At 39.8% G+C, this 17,698-nt stretch overlaps 1 protein-coding gene across 11 annotated transcripts in view; it reads left to right on the top strand.

Moving 5' to 3' along the window:
- SPAG9 (sperm associated antigen 9) overlaps window positions 1-11,801 on the top strand; it is a 153,725-nt gene extending 141,924 nt beyond the window's left edge. For 7 of the 11 annotated variants that reach the window (XM_024234703.3, XM_024234705.3, XM_063718135.1 and 4 more), the window contains 5 exons: window positions 296-409; window positions 1,613-1,651; window positions 2,556-2,732; window positions 6,606-6,755; window positions 11,056-11,801. In XM_024234703.3, coding sequence (XP_024090471.2) covers window positions 296-409; window positions 1,613-1,651; window positions 2,556-2,732; window positions 6,606-6,755; window positions 11,056-11,171 — 596 coding nt within the window. In that variant the 3' untranslated portion in view covers window positions 11,172-11,801. The remainder of the gene's footprint in view (window positions 1-295; window positions 410-1,612; window positions 1,652-2,555; window positions 2,733-6,605; window positions 6,756-11,055) is intronic. The other 4 variants (XM_024234707.3, XM_009251604.4, XM_063718134.1 and 1 more) reach the window with 1 other exon arrangement.
- Window positions 11,802-17,698: the final 5,897 nt, after the last annotated feature.

Genomic DNA, 17,698 nt, shown 5'->3' on the forward strand with positions numbered 1-17,698 from the left:
CTTTTCTTCTAACTAATGATGTTATGTTACCCACTTTTAGGCTTTTCTTTTTCCATTAACCCTGAATTGTCAGATAGACAATAAGCCCCAGTAAGAGCTTACTTTGATGTGAACCTTCAGGAAACATCCATCTAGCTCTAGTCACATTTCCTCTGTGTTGTATCAATCCTGCTACTACTTCTTTCTTTTTTTTTTTTTTTTTTTTTTTGGTAATCCTGCTACTTCTAAGGAACTTCGAATGTAACACACTGTCTGCTTCAGTTTCTCAATAACGTGTTCCCTCCTTTCTTTACAGGTACTGGAAAACTGGGCTTCTCTTTTGTGAGAATCACAGCTCTTATGGTGTCTTGTAATCGTTTGTGGGTGGGGACAGGAAATGGTGTCATTATCTCCATCCCATTGACAGAAAGTAAGTATATTTTTAGACAACTGCCATGGGACAAATAGGAGAATTATAGGAAATAGTTATGTCTGAAATTCAAATCTGTGTTAGCTCAGAAAATCAGTGATGGCAAAGATCTAGCTATTGTTACTTCACTCAATGCAACTTATAAATTCTAGGAAAATAAGTTTTCATGTATCAAGACCAAAACTCATAATTAAAAGTTTTTCATTGTGAAAACATTTTCACAGTTCAGGAATCACAGTCCTATTTCATCTTTGAAATAAAAGTTAAAGTCCATTTTTCTTAAGCCTTATTATACCATTATCCAAAAACACTACCTAGCATTCATCCTAGTTTTTCATATCTCCTTAGCAGATAGTTTAGTATATTCCATTTGTCTTATTCGTGGTTTAAAAAAAGTTTGGAAGAAGTTTCTCAGGAGTTCAGCAAGCCTTTCCGTCTATCTTCTATTTTAAAAGAATGTGATTTATTGTTTTTATGAATAAAATATACCTTGTGTGTTTCTCATATGATGTTCCATTACATTAATCATCCATTAAGTAAATGTTTTTGTGTTGCAAAATTCATGGCAGGGAATGGTTTAAAAGCAAATACTGTAAGTCTATAAAATACATTAATAAATATACACTTCAAAATCACCCTACCTTTTTTCAGGCCAGAGGAGGGAGAAAGACTAGAAGGTATTTCAGAAGCCTTTAAAAGAAAGCAAGGTTTCAATCCCACCTGTCTTTTCTGCAGTTACTTATAAATCATATTTAGACCTCTCCTTATATCCTAAGAGATTCCAGGATCCCCTAGAGTTCATTTCAGTTATTTGTAAGAGCTTCATTTTAGCATAGTTAATGGAACAGAATTTGTTTTTTAAAACACACAGAGCGAGAAATAAAGGAGAAATTTTAGCATTTAGGAAATGCTGCACATTGAGTTCTTAGTGTTTTGATTCAGATTCACTAAAATTGCTTTATTATTTTAAAAAAAAAACACCATAAATCAGATTTTCCTTTTTGAGCAGAGATTCTGATAGAAGCCTTGGGAAGAACTTTATGTATTACTTGGTACTATGCCAAGTGGGATCTTGTTATTTTCGTTAGGGGCTTTGAGCACCAGGTTTACCAGATAGAAGATGCTGAGAGTGGTGGCTCACAGTAATTCTCTCCTCCCTGTCATGCACCTCTCCATGTCCCCTTTCCTCCTTTCTCACTTTAGCCGTAATCCTCCACCAGGGACGTTTACTGGGGCTGAGGGGTAAGTGCAGATTCTGAACCAAACTCTTCTTCCTGGCTTCTAATAGCCACTGTAAGGCTGTTACCACTCCTCTAGAATACCCTCTTGAATGTTCCTAAATGTTATCCACTTGCAGTCACTGCATCCCAGCAGGTGTCTTTTTTTTTTTTTTTAATGTTTGTTACATGGCCACCAAACTGCTCAGCAGCTTAGTCTATTTATCATCTTTTGTTGCAGCTGAACTTTCTTTCAGACTTTGTTTTCCTTCCAGTATAAACATGAAACATCTCTTAAAGCTGTCATTAATTTACATCGTTTACTCTTGTTACCGATCATATTTCTTTCATTTACTTACTTGCCCATGGAATGGGGATGTTTTGTGAGTCTGGTCTTTTACAGTACGCAGCACACCATCAGTCTGGTATCAATAAAAGCTGCTCTATTGTAGTGGCTGGATTCTTGTAAGCACAGCTTTTTACCAACCCCCTCAAGGGAAATATTCTTACTGCGAGGGAGAAAAATCAGAAGATAAACTATAAAGAAAGACTTTATTTGCAAATATACCCATTTACTTTAAACTGTATAATGGTTAGTTTTCTAACATGGGCATTAAAAACAAAACAACTAAGATTCAAATTTTTTTTTAACTAAAATTATTTTTTAAATGAATAGATGTGTTTAAAAAATAAGCTTACTTATTGCTAGACTGGCAAAATCCCCTACTCCATTTACTGAGGTACTTAAAAGTAACTAGCATGCTGTATCTCTTTTTTTCCCAGCTTTGTCTTGAATTGGCATTGCCATCCTTGTTTTATCTCAACTGGCTGTAGCTTTTAGATAATATCATAAGGATTAACCAGTAACCTCTTACATTCATTACTGTTTTCTAGGGGAAAATATTTGGTATTTGGTTTTTCTGTTGCAGCAAATAAAACCTCAGGTGTACCAGGAAATCGTCCTGGAAGTGTAATCCGTGTTTATGGTGATGAAAACAGCGATAAAGTGACTCCAGGGACATTTATACCCTATTGTTCAATGGCACATGCACAGCTTTGCTTCCATGGGCACCGGGATGCTGTGAAATTCTTTGTGGCAGTCCCAGGTATGTTAGATTATTCTGTTGAGATGTTCCATATAATTGTCTCTCTTCTGTCATCTCTTGGTTCCACTACCTAATAGTCTAAGGCTAAGTACTCGAATTGCAGGTAATTTCAATATATATGAAGGAAGTTCTGTAATGGAGGTGTGAGTAAGGTGCTATAGGGATACTTGAATGAAGTTATTTTGAAATATCTCTCCCACCCCCAAAGATAAATTTGTTGATTTTTCTTTAGGAGACTTGCTTACTTTTGAAAAGCAGTAGTATTATTTTATCATCGTGGATTGCCAAAAATGGTCTTGACCTAATAAGAGAAATCACTAGAAAGAAGCTTCTATCATCAAGGCTGCATGGAGGAAGAGAGAATGCACTCTGGTACCTTTAGCAGCTTAATAGGAAAAAGCAGTGGACTAGGAGGCCTGGGGCTCTGGGCCCTGTGTCTCTGCCACTAACCTCGAGCAAGTCACTTAACCTCAGAGACTCATTTCCTCACTCCTAGGTAGATGTGATTAATATCTGCTCTGCCTACTTCATTTGTTATGAAAATTAATGAAAATGCTACTGGGAGCTATAAAACACCACCCAGAAAAAAGGTGGAAGTGATGATGTCCAGTGAAAAATGACAAATTATCCATTGACAATACTAAAGTGATGTCACTGACCATCTGTAAGCAGGACATATCTTTTGAATTTTTTTTTCCCATAAGAGGCAAGTTTAGGAGCTAGACGAAGTTCAAATCTGACTTTGCCCCACCAGCTAACTGTGTGATGTAGTATATTAGTCAGGGTTCTCCAGAGAAACAGAACCAATAGGATGCATGTGTATATGTGTGTGAAGAGAGAGATACTGTAAGAAATTGGGTCACACAATTGTGGGGACTGGCAGGTCTGAAATCTGCAGGGCAGGCTGGCGGGCTGGAGACCCTGGGAAGAGTGGATGTTGCAGTCCAAATCTGAAAGCAGTCTGGAGGCAACATTTCTCTTTCCTCGGGATCTTTCAGTCTTTTTCTTCTAAGGCTTTCAGCTGGTTAGATGAGGCCCACCCACACTGTGGCGTGTAATCTGCTTTACTCAAAGTCTATTGTTTTAAATGTTAATCACATCTGAAAAAGACTCACAATGATATCTAGACTGGTGTTTGACCAAGTATCTGGGTATCGAGCTAACACGTCAAATTACTCATCATACTTATTTTCCTAAGCGTCTTCCAAAGATTAAATGATTATATGTACATGGGGCAACGGCTGGCATATGGTACCCTAAGCAATTATTCAGTTATTCTTAACAACAGTGATAATGAGCTTTCTGAAACCTCATTTGTACATTTTATATATTTGTATAGTCATTTCCTTCCTAGAAATGGGATTGCTGGTAACAGTGTTTCTCTTGCTTAAAAAAAATGAAATATCACAGAGTTCCCTTTAAATCTCCTTTGTATCCCTCTCTAATCCCATTCTCCTCTCCTTTTCCTCTCCATTGGTAACCGCTATCTTGAAGTCGATGCAAATCCTCTTGGCCCCGTTTTTGTATTCTTACTATGTTTGAATGTATTTATAAACAATGTATGATTGTTTTGTGGTTTTGGACTTTACATGTTAAATGTTGTGTTTTATATGTATGCTTCTACAACTTGCTTCTCGTTTTTTGAGATTTATCAATGTTCATACATAAAAATCTAGTTTATTCATTTAACTGGTATTATAATGGAATAAAAGTGCTACATTTTATTCATTCTTCTGTTGATGGACCTCTAGGCTTCTTCCCTCACTTTTTTCACTATTAAAAACAATACTGAAGCGGACCTTCTTGTGTGCATGTGCAAGAATTTTTTGTTGGGTATAAATCTAAAAGTGGAATTAGCAACATGGTTGTTGTGAGGCCAGTTGGCCCTAAAGATTAAACCATTCTGGTTGGCCTTATCAGTAATACCACTGTGCTCTTGCTTCTGTGGCAGAACTGACTCGTCTACCAACAGAAGTCATTTCTGGCATGCTTGATTTCTTCCAAAGTATAGTTGAGTAATGCATGAATGAATCCCTGTGGGGATACGTCAGACTATCCTATCCACTTTCAACATACATTAATTTTGTTACAGTGTGTCGCATTAATGACTGTCCAGCTAGCTCCTGGAGGTGCAGTCTGTGTAGTTTGACCAAAGGACAGCAGATTCTGACAAGGAAAAAAATATCCCACAATTAAATCTTGCTAAGAGGGATGGCTTAGAGATTGCTCATTTGTTCATAGTGTGAATAATATTTAAAGGTTTCTCTCTTTCTATTGTTTCACACTCAAGGATTCTACCTTAGAACTTAAGCTTTAGAACAAACAGCACATTTACTAGTAATTTTGTTTGCATAATCTAAATTAAAAATAACCTGTACTTAAATATGAGAGGAAAGCCATAGATTTGAAATAAATTTAAATGTTAATTATGACTATGCAAACTCATAGGGCTTAAGTTGAAGACTTTTCTCAGTCTCACACAAATAAGCACATTCCTTTTCAAGGGAGAGACCTTTTCCACTGTCTCTCAGATCAAAAGATTTAGACTATAATAGTTTGAAGCAGGTAGGCTGTGCATGGTGGCTCACACCTGTAATTCCACAACTTGGAAGTCAAGGCAGGAGGATCACTTGAGCCCAGGGGTTTGAGACCAGCCTGGGCAAACATAGCAAGACTTCATTAAAAATTTTTAAGAGACCGGGCACAGTGTCTCATGCCTGTAATCCCAGCACTTTGGGAGGCCTAGGTGGGTGGATCACGTGAGGTCAGGAGTTTGAGACCAGCCTGACCAACATGGTGAAACCCCATCTCTACTAAAATAGAAAAATTAGCCCGGCGTGGTGGCAGGCACCTGTAATCGCAACTACTCGGGAGGCTGAGGCAAGAGAGTCGTTTGAACCCCAGAGGCGGAGGTTGTAGTGAGCCGAGATCGCACCATTGCAGTCCAACCTGGGCAACAAGAGCGAAACTCTGTCTCAAAAATAAATAAATAAATAAATAAAGTAATTTGGGCCGGGTGCGGTGGCTCACGCCTGTAATCCCAGCATTTTGGGAGGCCGAGGCAGGCAGATCATGAGGTCAGGAGATTGAGACCATCCTGGCTAACACGGTGAAACCCTGTCTCTACTGAAAGTACAAAAAGCTGGACATGGTGGCACGTGCCTGTAGTCCCAGCCACTCAGGAGGCTGAGGCAGGTGAATCGCTTGAACCCGGGAGGCGGAGGTTGCAGTGAGCCAAGATTGTGCCACTGCACTCCAGCCTGGGTGACAGAGCAAGACTCCATCTCAAAAAAAAAAGTGGTTTGAAGCAGGCAGCTAAGATCCACCTTGCCACGCATATATCTCATATTGGATTTGGGGCCTATTCCTGCTTTGTTACAAAATTGCTTTACTTAGATTTTCAAATCGGTTTTTGTTTGTTTGTTTGTTTATTTTTTAGAGACAAGGTCTTGCTCTATTGCCTAGGCTGGAGTACATCACAGCTCACTGCAACATTGAACTCCTGGGCTCAAGTGATCTTTCTGCCTCAACCTCCCAAGAAGCCAGGATTACAGGCGCACACCATCATTCCCGGCTAACTTTTTTTGTAGAGATGAGGCCTTACTATATTTGCCAGGCTGGTCCCAATCTCCTGGCCTCAAGTGATTCTCCCACTTCGGCCTCTCAAAGGCGTGAGCCACCATGCCTGGCCTCAAATCGGGTTCTTAAAACCTTCATGTAAATGTTTTCTGATCATGCAGAGCCTTCTAGCTTCCCCAGTATTTGGTTATTAGAATATATTTACCTTTTTGTTTAACTCTAAAAATATTTAAAAAAAAAAACAGCCTCCCTTCTGTGATAAGTAATATTCACTTTTGTTTCTGCATAAAACAGGTCAAGTCATCAGCCCACAAAGTAGCAGTAGTGGCACGGATCTGACAGGTGACAAAGCAGGGCCATCTGCACAGGAGCCTGGTAGTCAGACGCCCTTGAAGTCTATGCTTGTCATCAGTGGAGGAGAGGGCTACATCGACTTCCGAATGGGTATGTCATTGGTTCTGGGTGCCCAGTTTGCACTATGTGCTATGACTTGGGTTTTCTCCCAAAGTAAATAAGAAACCACTCTGATAATAATTTATAAGAGGTTCTCCTTGAGCTCTCTACATACGAAAGGATTTTGTGGGTTTTTGTTTTTTGTTTTTTTCTTTTTGGTATTTCTTTTTTTTTTTTGAGATGAAGTCTCACTCTGTCACCCAGGCTGGAGTACAGTGGCATGATCTCAGCTCACTGTAATCTCTGCCTCCAGGTTCAAGTGATTCTCCTGCTTCAGCCTCCCAGGTAGCTGGAATTACAGACATGCACCACCACACCTGGCTAGTTTTTGTATTTTTAGTAGAGACAAGGTTTCACCATGTTGGCCAGGCTATTCTCAAACTCCTGACCTCAAGTGATCCGCCTGCCTCGGCTTCCCAGCTGGGATTACAAGCCCGAGCCACCGCACCTGGCCCTTGGTATTTCTTTTCATACCAAAATGTATTTGTTTGAAAGGAGCATTAGAAATAGCAGGATGTGGTCAATGTGAAGTTTTATGTGAAAAGCATAAGATTTAGGGTGAGAAGGCCTTGGACAAGTCATTCAACCTCTTAGAGCCTCGGTTTTCTGTCAAAATGGAGAAATAAAAATATTTCTTAAATAACTTCATTTGTTCATTTTCTCACCTAACAAACATTAATTGAGCACCTACTGTGTACCTGTCATTCTTAAACTGGAGATACAGAAACAAATCAGACAAAGCCTTCGTCTAATAGATTATAGAACAGTGCAGAGATAGAGACATGTTAATAAATTAAAATGTTATTGATGCTCTGGTGGTGAGTAGTCAGTTCTTTCCAAGGGTAGGGAGAGAAGGAAGTCAAGAAATGATGCTTGAGTTGACTCAGCACTGCATAGTCTTAGCGCAAAGGGTCAGGTTGGGGAATGGGGTGGGGAGGACCAGGGGTTGGCACTCCGAGGTAAGAGAATAGCTTGGCCAAAGGTTTAGAGATATGAAACCATCTTAATGGAAGAAAAACTATGAGTAGAAGAAAGTATGAATTTCTTGTCAAAAGGGAGGGAGGGACTGGAGTATGGGAGGCCTTTACATACCAGATTAAGAAGATTGTACTTTATCTTTCAAGCAAAAGAGAACTATAGGAGCAATGTGATTAGAGTTGTGTGAAGGATGGACTGAAGGTTCAAGACTAGACCTAGGGAAATGAGTTGGGAACAAGTGAATGCCCAAGAAAGGTAGTAACAGTGTGAACAGATAAGAAGAATGATGGGAATGTGGGGAAGGAGGGAATGGGCCACAGAGCTCAGGACTGTCAATAGGAGAAGCAGGTCTGGAGGGACGGAAAGAGGAGTCCAGTGCTGATCATGTTGATCTTGAAGAGCATAGTGGTGATTTAGGTGGGAAATTTCCACTGGGCTTCTGAATATACAGGTCCTCTATCTTAGGAGGGAGGGATTTGGGGGCTGTCAGCATGGAGTGGTACTAAAAGCCATGAGGGTTGGTGAGTTCACCCAAGGAGCTAAAAGAAAAGGTTCCAGTGGCTAAACCCAGTCTCTAATAAAAATACAAAAATTAGCTGAGCGTGATGCCGCGTACCTGTAATCCCAGCTATTCAGGAGGCTGAGGCAGGAGAATCGCTTGAACCCGGGAGGTGGAGGTTGCAGTGAGCTGAGATCACACCACTGCACTCCAGCCTGGGTGACAGAGTGAGACTCCATCTCAAAAAAAGAAAAGAAAGAAAAAGGAAATGTTCCAGGATAGAACCCTGAATTCATACTCCATTTAAAGATCATTAGAGCTTATGCAGGGATCTGAGAAGGAATGGCCAGAGAGGTACAAAGAAAACATGGAGAACTGATGCTCGTGAAAGAGTAGTGCTTTGTAAGTTGTAAGACACTGTACAAATATAAGCTTATTTATTTGCTATAATTTTTCTTCTTTGAGACAGAGTCTCACACTCTGTCGCCCAGGCTGGAGTGCAGTGGCACAATCTTGGCTCACTGCAACCTCCACCTCCCGGTTTCAAGCAATTCTCATGCCTCAGACTCCTGAGTAGCTGGGATTTCAGGCATGTGCCACCACGCCTGGTTAATTTTTGTATTTTTAGTAGAGATGGGGTTTCACCATGTTGGCCAGGCTGGTCTCAAACTCCTGGCCTCAAACAGTCCATCTGCCTCAGCCTCCCAAAGTGCTGGGATTACAGGCATGAGGCACCGCACCTAGCTTATTTGCTATAAATAAATTGATCCTTTGGACTCGCTTAAAATCTCAGTGCTTCAAAAAGTTCCCAGACATAAGGCACTAGGTAGTTTGAGAGAATATAATAATGTTGTGGATCAGTAACAAATACTTTAGATATGAATTCTGTAAAGGAATAAAAAAAAATTAGGGTCATTTAAATGACAGTGTGACAAATGTGATTTAGTGTCACCAATATCTGATGCAAAAAGTTTGTTGACACTTTTAAGAGGGGAAGGCTGTTAGTGTTAACTTTAGAAATTGATTCCAGGGATGTCAGCAGGAATGGAGTCATTTCAAAGTGTTTTGAATAATTGACTATTGTTGAATTCCCTTTTATGAGAGGAATTGTTAGGGACTCCACTTGGCTGGGGTGATCTTTGTAACTTTGTCTTGGAGTGCAGTATGACAGTTGGAACCGTACTGAGGAGTTTGTTAATAAAATCTCTATATGGTTTTTCCATTTCCACTAAAAATTCCTTCCATTGTGGATCCTGAAAATAGAACAAAAATTGCTTAACCAGGTTTGGCAGTATCTCTAGTTATTTCCAGCCTGAAAAACAGACTTGTCTTTAGCATAGGCTAATTTTAATAGTGATTATACTGTTGTAAAAAATCGAATTTGATCTTTTTTGGGGGTCCATTTCCTTTTTCATTTCCTGTAATATTTTAACAGTGAGAAATTGATTCTAACAGTCCCATATTTTTAATGATTTAAACTTAAAACTTAGGCTGTAGAGACCCTAGCAGACAGGATAATTTTCGTACAAGTAAAATCTTCAAAACAACTCAGAAAGAAATGCTGACAGCCTTTTGTCTCAGCCAGTTAATTTTTTTCATTGAAATTTTTTAAAATTTAAGAGCCAAACTTAATTTTTTTTACCTTCTAACCACCTGGTTATGTTTCAGTTCAGAGATGGGAGTTTGAACTGAGTGTTCTCCTCTCTCTAGTATGATATTGCTGTGAAAAGGCCATTACAGGGCTGGGTAAGGGAAAGTTTGGCCTGCAGAGAAAAATGCAGATATTTAGGGTTTTTTCTCTTCTGTTGTTTCTAGTCAACAGTATCAATATTTTCTTTTGTCCAGCTGAAATTCACATGGGGCACATTACAAAATTCTGTTAGATCAGTGGAATATATCTTTAGGTCCTGTGGTGTGTATGTTTTTAGGATTCTGTTGAAGAATCCATCCCACTAGACAGCTTTTCACTGGGTTGTGCCAAAATAACCCTGCTCTGTGACAACAAATACAATTGATGCAAGCTTGTATCGAGAATTATGGTATGCCCTGCACTGGGTCTTATGGAGAGGAGTGTGGTATACCCCAGACTGGGCCTTGGAAGCCAGTGCCTGATCAGGACACCATGGATCACATTCTCTCAGCCGCGATGCAGAAGAACCTGTATCTTGGCTGCTACCCCAACCTCTTTGTTTCTTGTTTTCCATTATACACTGTTAATTCGTAACCTATCCTAAACTTGAAAATCATTGGAAGAAAAACCCAGTAGCTGGTGAATCTGCCATCTGCAGTACTGCAGGCTAATTATTTTAATTTCCATATGCTTGTGTCAATTATCTTCAAATTGGAGAACATTATACCTGTCATTGATAATAAGTGTGAGTTATTTGGGCTTAGTTAGTTTGCTCTGTACCTGTGCTCACGCATTTTATAACACTATTCTCAGTTCTTAGTTTGAAATAAGTAAGAGTAGACTCTTCATTTTGGATGAACACAGAATTGCCTTCTTAGCTTTCCGTGTCTGGTACCATCGGTATGCAGACATATTGGGATAGCTTTTCAACGTAGTATAGTGAACTCGATTTTATAAATACAGTCTGAAAAATGAATTAACCTTTTCTGAAGTCAAACAGTGGCTTGGGTGAATATGGGTGAGGATTCTGACTCATAGTATTTTTTTTACTGTTTACTCTCCAGTGAAAGTCAGACAAGTTTTGGGCATCTTGTTCATGGACTAACCACGAGCTTTACATCTGACTCACATCGTTCTATATTTTCTGTGCTCAGCCTAACTTGAGTCTTCTTATCATTCACTAGGTGATGAAGGTGGAGAATCAGAACTTCTTGGAGAGGATCTTCCACTTGAACCTTCTGTCACCAAAGCAGAAAGGAGTCACTTGATAGTGTGGCAAGTGATGTATGGCAGTGAGTGAGCCCATGGGAAACAGGTGGAGATGGGGAAGCCGTCTCTTCTGCATGGTTTATTTTCCCTCTATCCTTTTATTTAATGCTCTTTTGTGAGATAAGTTTCACCACATAATGTGTGAGCATTTTTTCCTGTTAACTTTATATTACAAAATCTGTTCTACCATAACAATACAGAGGAACTAGCTGTGTTACTGCACCAGTGTTATAGGTAACTTCAGTATATTATGAACAAATCAAAGAATGTTTACTTCCTGCAAACTGGTGAATTATAGAAAGCAATCCAGATGTGGTTTACTCTGCCACAGTCTAATGTCATTCACTTCATTTGATGGGGTCACTTGTTAGCTGTCACTAATAATGGAATTAATGGGAAACACTTGATAAATGAAACTGTACCATTAAATACAATAGCCGAGTTTTCCCCAGTGTATTGTAAAATTGACACACACTAATATAAGATGGATTATCAGGATGTATCTAAATGTCCCGAGAGGGTTAAAAGCTAACTGTAAATTACTTTAACTTTCACTTTCAAATCTGACAAATCTTGTTTATATGGTATATAAAACTTTGTTTTCATCAGATTTGGGGGGGGTTTTATATTAAAGAAATTAAGACTACACTATTTAAATAAACGTTTCCTGTTTCTGACTTATTAGAGCTCTAAAGTTTATGAGGCCTACTTCACTGAATATTCTGATGGGTTTTTTTTGAGACCAGTCTCATTTTCATACTGACATGTCTGAAAGATTTACTATTTATAAAGCTTAGAACATACTCTGGGAAGCTTAGAAGATACTTCAGCACTGGGAGGATTTTTTAAAGGAAATGTGTTTTGTATTTCTTGTACCAGAGAATGGTGATGTTGATTGAGTTTTTTCCATGTGAAAAATGTACTTGTTTGCCAAATGTTCCTAGATTGCTCTTAACCTGTTAATACAAGTAAAACTGTAGTGGGGATGGAGTCTGGCCTAAGTACAGAATGAGGGATTTAATTAGAAAAGTTATTTTCTTTTGTTCTGTATCAAACTGCAGAACAGCTATATACTTGGTATTTTGTACGTGAATAACATTTTAGCTTTTGTGCCCTTTTGAGCTTGAAGAGTTATCCTCAAAGGGGAAAACTATGAAGGGGAAGAAGACAAACCTAAGATAAAGTAAAGGTTGACATTACGTATTTTCATTCACAATGCCCATTTAAAAAAAAAAATAGGTTGGGCATGGTGGCTCACGCCTGTAATCCCAACACTTTAGGAGGCTGAGGCAGGTGGATTGCTTGAGCCCAGGAGTTCAAGACCAGCCTGGGCAACATGGCGAAACCCTGTCTCTACCAAAAAAAACCCAAAATAAATTAGCTGGGTGTGGTGGCACATACCTGTAGTCCCAGCTACTTGGGAGGCTGAGGTGGGAGAATGACCTGGGCCCAGGAGGTGGAGGTTGCAGTGAGCCTTGATAGCACCACTGCACTCCAGCCTGGGTAATGGAGCAAGACCCTGTCTCAAAACAGAGAAACAAGCAAAAAATAGATTAAAGTCTGGATTTCACTGATTTTCTTGCTTAATAAGTTTTTTAAAACCATGATGCTGCAATTTTTTCCCTCTCAACCTTCTTGAAAATGTGTGATTTACCCTTTTTTATCTATTACTCTAGGCAAAGCTAAATATGATTTTTTTTTTTTTGAGATGGAGTCTGACACTGTTGCCCAGGCTGGAATGCAATGGCACGATCTCAGCTCACTGCAACCTCCAACTCCCAGGTTCAAGTAGTTCTCCTGCCTCAGCCTCCCAAGTAGCTGGGATTACAGGTGTGTGCCACCCTGCCCAGCTAATTTTTGTATTTTTAGTGGAAACAGGGTTTCACCACATTGGCCAGGCTGGTCTCAAACTCCTGACCTCAGATGATCCACCCGCCTTGGCCTCCCAAAGTGCTTGAATTACAGGCATGAGCCCCCACGCCGGGCCAAAGCAAAGCTAAATGTAATTTTATGTACTGTTTTAACAGTATAAACCTATGGGATAAAGGCCCCCAATCATCAGAAGGACTACTGAAAAGAAAAGAAAGCAAACGTAGATGTCAAATTGTCTAAGCATTCTTAAGTACCACTGATTTTTTTTTTCTGGACTATTATACAAAGATGTCTGTAAAAAGTATACCAGTGGCTTTTATGCATATACATGATTAGGCTAGATTGTGAAGTATATGGGATTTCATGAGCCAGAGGAGGCATTTGGATCCATTGGGCCACATGTGACTATAAGCACATTGTGTACACAATAAAATTGTAGCCACTCATGTATTAAAACTGTTTTGGTAAAAGCTGTATTAAAAGAGTAATTTTTTTGCTTGAGCTACTTAGTCACTTTTTTGCAGGGCACCAAAACGTAGGCTACTTTTCCATAGCTTGTTTGCTATGTTTTTATTTCATCTTAAATCTGAGCCATTTTTGGCAATATCTTTTAAAAAATCATTATTAAACATTTATTGGAAATGTTGTATAGATTCACAAGAAAGAGACACCAAAGTGTTTGGGAATTTTAATCCCAAGAAGTAAACATCCCAGAGTCAGATCCCATTTGCTGTTGTTCAGCCATGTTTGTATGACTGAATGTAATTTAGGAAATCAGGAGTTAAAGATGAAAAATACAAACATGTAAAATGGTTGTAATTGCTTTTTTTGAACTTACTGGCTTTAACTTAAGTAATATAGGTGTGTAGTTGTTTTATCTAAAGATGTCAGATTATCTGTGGCCCTGTTAATTAACTGCAGGGACCAGAGAGAGGACAAAAATGCCTGTATAATTTGCTTTAAAGGCTTGTCCTTATGTTTGTAATTTCGGTTAAATATTTTCTACAGATTGCTTCACTTCCCCTTTCCCCCAGTAACAAGTTCATATTCTTGTAATGTTTACTTTGGTCAACGTGGTAACTTTTGGAAGAAAATGCCAAAATGTAAGCTTCTCACAAGCAGCAAAGGAATGTAACTGCCTGTAGCTACCACATCAAGGGAGGGAAGAGGCTTGAGTACTTTGGGTTGATCTCACCGTACAAAAAAAGTGTACCCCTATTGGAAGAAATAAGGGATACTTGAAGGTTTCTCCTTTCTTTACACTTGGGTCATGTGCAAGGTTGAACCATATGAAATTGCCAATGTTCAACCATTGCTGATCTGCAGAAGCGACAATATCATATGCCTCAACCTAACACTTACTCTTAAATGCAGGTTAAAATCTCTGTGAGGCAATGAGATAATATTCTCTAGGAACTCACTTTTGAGAGTATTTTTCTCTAACCCATGTGGATCTAAATTTTAAAAATAGGAATGAATCTCTTAATTGCAGCTTGTGGAGAGTATACAACATTTTGAGCACAATATGCAGCACATAACTTTTCAGATTGTGCTTGCATAGAAAAGGTTAAAATCAATTCTTTCAGTTACTGTATTGTTCATTTCTTGTAAAGGTCTTCCTACATTTGAGACTAGACCCTTTTAACATAGGCTGCCTTAGTAACAAGATAAAACAGATGTCTCATAATATTAACTGTCCTAAAGAACATGTGTCTTGCAAATGCCATGGAACTGAATATTTATTTCCTTGTGAGTATTATGACCATTACCAAAGGACTCAACCAGATTTAGGGCTCTTCTTAATTGATCATGTTCAGAAAGGGACTCATTTGGTCCCACTTTGTAACATGGGAAGAGTAGAAGAGAAAATTAAATGTGGAAATCATAAATGCTTTTCTAACAGGGTTATGCTATTCTGTAACACTAAATGTCTGTCTTTTCTCTTAAAAGATTAAGTTTTATTAATTTTGTCATACATTTCTCTATTTGAATATATCTTAACCATTTTATGTTCCAAATTCGTTTTTTGTCCAAGACATTCTATCAGAATTTTACTTGCCTCTATAATCTGAAAAATGGGTTCTAGAATGTCCCACTTGCTGTCTCTTAGAGGCTGACCTTCATTTCTATGAGCAAAGAGCTCATTTAGCAATGTAGTTATTTCACTATTTATTTCTATTATGGAATCCCTGGGGTTCGGAATGTAACTTTGTACATGAATTATATATAAATATGTATATGAACATGTATGAGGTCTAGTGTGTTTTGTTTTGTTTTTACCGTTCCTGGGGATCTGAACTTGGTTTTTATTTTCAAGTCCAATAATCTTCCCCATCACACATGTCATTCCTGAGGGTCAGGACTGTTGCCATTTGGCACCAGCTAAAGGTGAGCAGTGGGGAACACTCATGCTGGTCAGCTTGGCTCACATGTTCAGGTGAGATACGAGAATAGACAAGAGGGCTTAGGAGAAATGTGGGATCCCTGAGTAACAGCCCACACATGATACTAAGGCATACTATTTGCCAAATTATTCAATAATAAGAGACAGGTTGTAATGTAATTTTAACGCAGTGTGCTTATTTGTGATCCATTTGCTTGGGCAAGACTCGGGAAGGAAGAATGATTATAAAACTGATCATGTGGCAGCACAATGTGACTCCAGATTCAGTGCAGTGAGATTTAGTCTCATCCAGTGTGTTTTGTTTGTGCCTTCAAGAAACGTGGGGTTTTAACGTGATAGCAAAAGTTGCCCCAGTTGGCATGTTAATAGGACTGTTCACTCGATGAAGGCATAGTCATCTGTTCAGTGAGGTTGGATGTCCTAGAATACAGTGACTAGGCCGGCTCATTCCTAGTCTTTATAGGACCTTACCCTGCCTGCCCCTTAGTCCCTGGGGAACAGGGCAGGAGCACCAGCCTCATCACTGGAACTGTAGTCTGCAGTGTCCCCCTTGTGGAAGAACTATCTTTCAGACTAGCAGAGAGAGACTGCTTCAGCCCCCAGGCTCTTCCTTAACCAGCCCCCGATCCCTCAGACTCAGTGTAGGCATGAAAGCCTGGCGATCACAAGGGGCCTGGACTTAATCTTCAGCAGCAGCCAATTTATTAGGAAAGGTTTTATAGTTAGGGGACTTCTCAGAATGCCTTAAATATTGGGTAATTGATACAACTTTGCTTTAAACTCATTTTGTTTAGAAAGACATAGTGGTATATGGTGTGAAAGAAGGCTGTATAACCCAGGCTGTGACCCTAGCAAATCACTTTAACATAGTATCCCAGAGTCCCCCACACAGGGCTGTGGAATTGGACCCTTCTGTGGGGTCCAGGCCCAGGCGTTTGTAAAGAGTAGTAGGTAAGTGTGATACTTAGCAGAGGTTGAAGCATGCAACTCTAATGTATTTGGACCTTTGTTTTCTCATGTGTTAAAACGCAGGGTGGCTTAGTCAGGTAATCTAAAAAAATCCTAGCTCTGACCCTCCCTGGTTCTGTGGCCCTGGCTCTGATTTGCCTGGTTGTTGTCTGTACAGGTAAGGACCACTCCTGCTTGTGAGTCCATGGTCGCCCAGTCCCTCATGAGGCCCAGAGAGCCGGTGGGTAGGATTGGATTAATTAGAATTTCCAGTTTATCAGAATGACACTGTACAAAAGAAGCCAGATAGTTTAGCTCCTTGCTTTTAACCACAGAACATTCACTCCCACCCACAGACATGAAGGAGTTACGGAGCTGGGTGCAGTGGCTCACACCTGTTATTTCAGCACTTTGGGAGGCTGAGGCAGGCAGATCACTTGAGGCCGGGAGTTCGAGACCAGCCTGGGCAACATGGTGAGACCCCATCTCTACAAAAAATTTTAAAAATTAGCTGAGTATGGTGGTGTGGACTTGTAGTCCCAGCTACTTGGGAGGCTGAGGTAGGAGGATCACCTGAGCCCTGGGGAGGTTGAGCCCGTCTCCAAAACAAAAAGTTATAATTTGATTTGAAGCACCAAAGGAGAAGGAGACCACCAAAGGAGAAGTGGACCAAATAAGCCCCGGCTCCATGGGGACAGCGACTTCACTTAGAAGCTGCAGTTCTCAGCTAAGCTGGGAGAGAGAGGCATGGCCAGAATCACCCCAGGAGCTATTCACAGAATAAACATTTTTTTCTTTTTCTCTCCTCTCAAGAATATCAGACTCTATTGGGGAACATGGGGAAACAATTACCAGGTGATTCTGATCCTCCCATTGGGAACATCTGCCCAAGAGGAACTCAGGCTGGGCATGGTGGCTCACACCTGTCATCCCAGTGCTCTGGGAAGGGAGGTGGGAAGTTAATTGCTACATTAAAAGCTTAAAGGAAATATTTTATTTCCCATTAGTCTGTATTCATGTGTCAGGGCTATTTCCTGATTTTTTTTTTCTAGAAAAAGCCATAACCATTTAGTTGTTATCATGCCTAGCTTGCATTTGCATAACATCTGATAGTTTTTTCTGAAGTATTTAGCCCATAAATTCACAGTTGATCTTCATGGAAACCCCCTTTTTAGAGTGTTACGGCTTTCAGATGATCCAGTGGCCTAACCACGGGTGTGGCCTTGCCCATTGGTAAAGAGGTCCGACTGAGACAAGTAAAGGCTCCCTCAGTGGGCGGTACAACAACTGAACACTGGAGGCTACTGCAGGTGTGTTGGGGCAAGTGCCACATC

The sequence above is a fragment of the Pongo abelii genome, chromosome 19 (genome assembly GCF_028885655.2).
Source record: "Pongo abelii isolate AG06213 chromosome 19, NHGRI_mPonAbe1-v2.0_pri, whole genome shotgun sequence".
Taxonomy (NCBI): Eukaryota; Metazoa; Chordata; class Mammalia; order Primates; family Hominidae; genus Pongo; species Pongo abelii.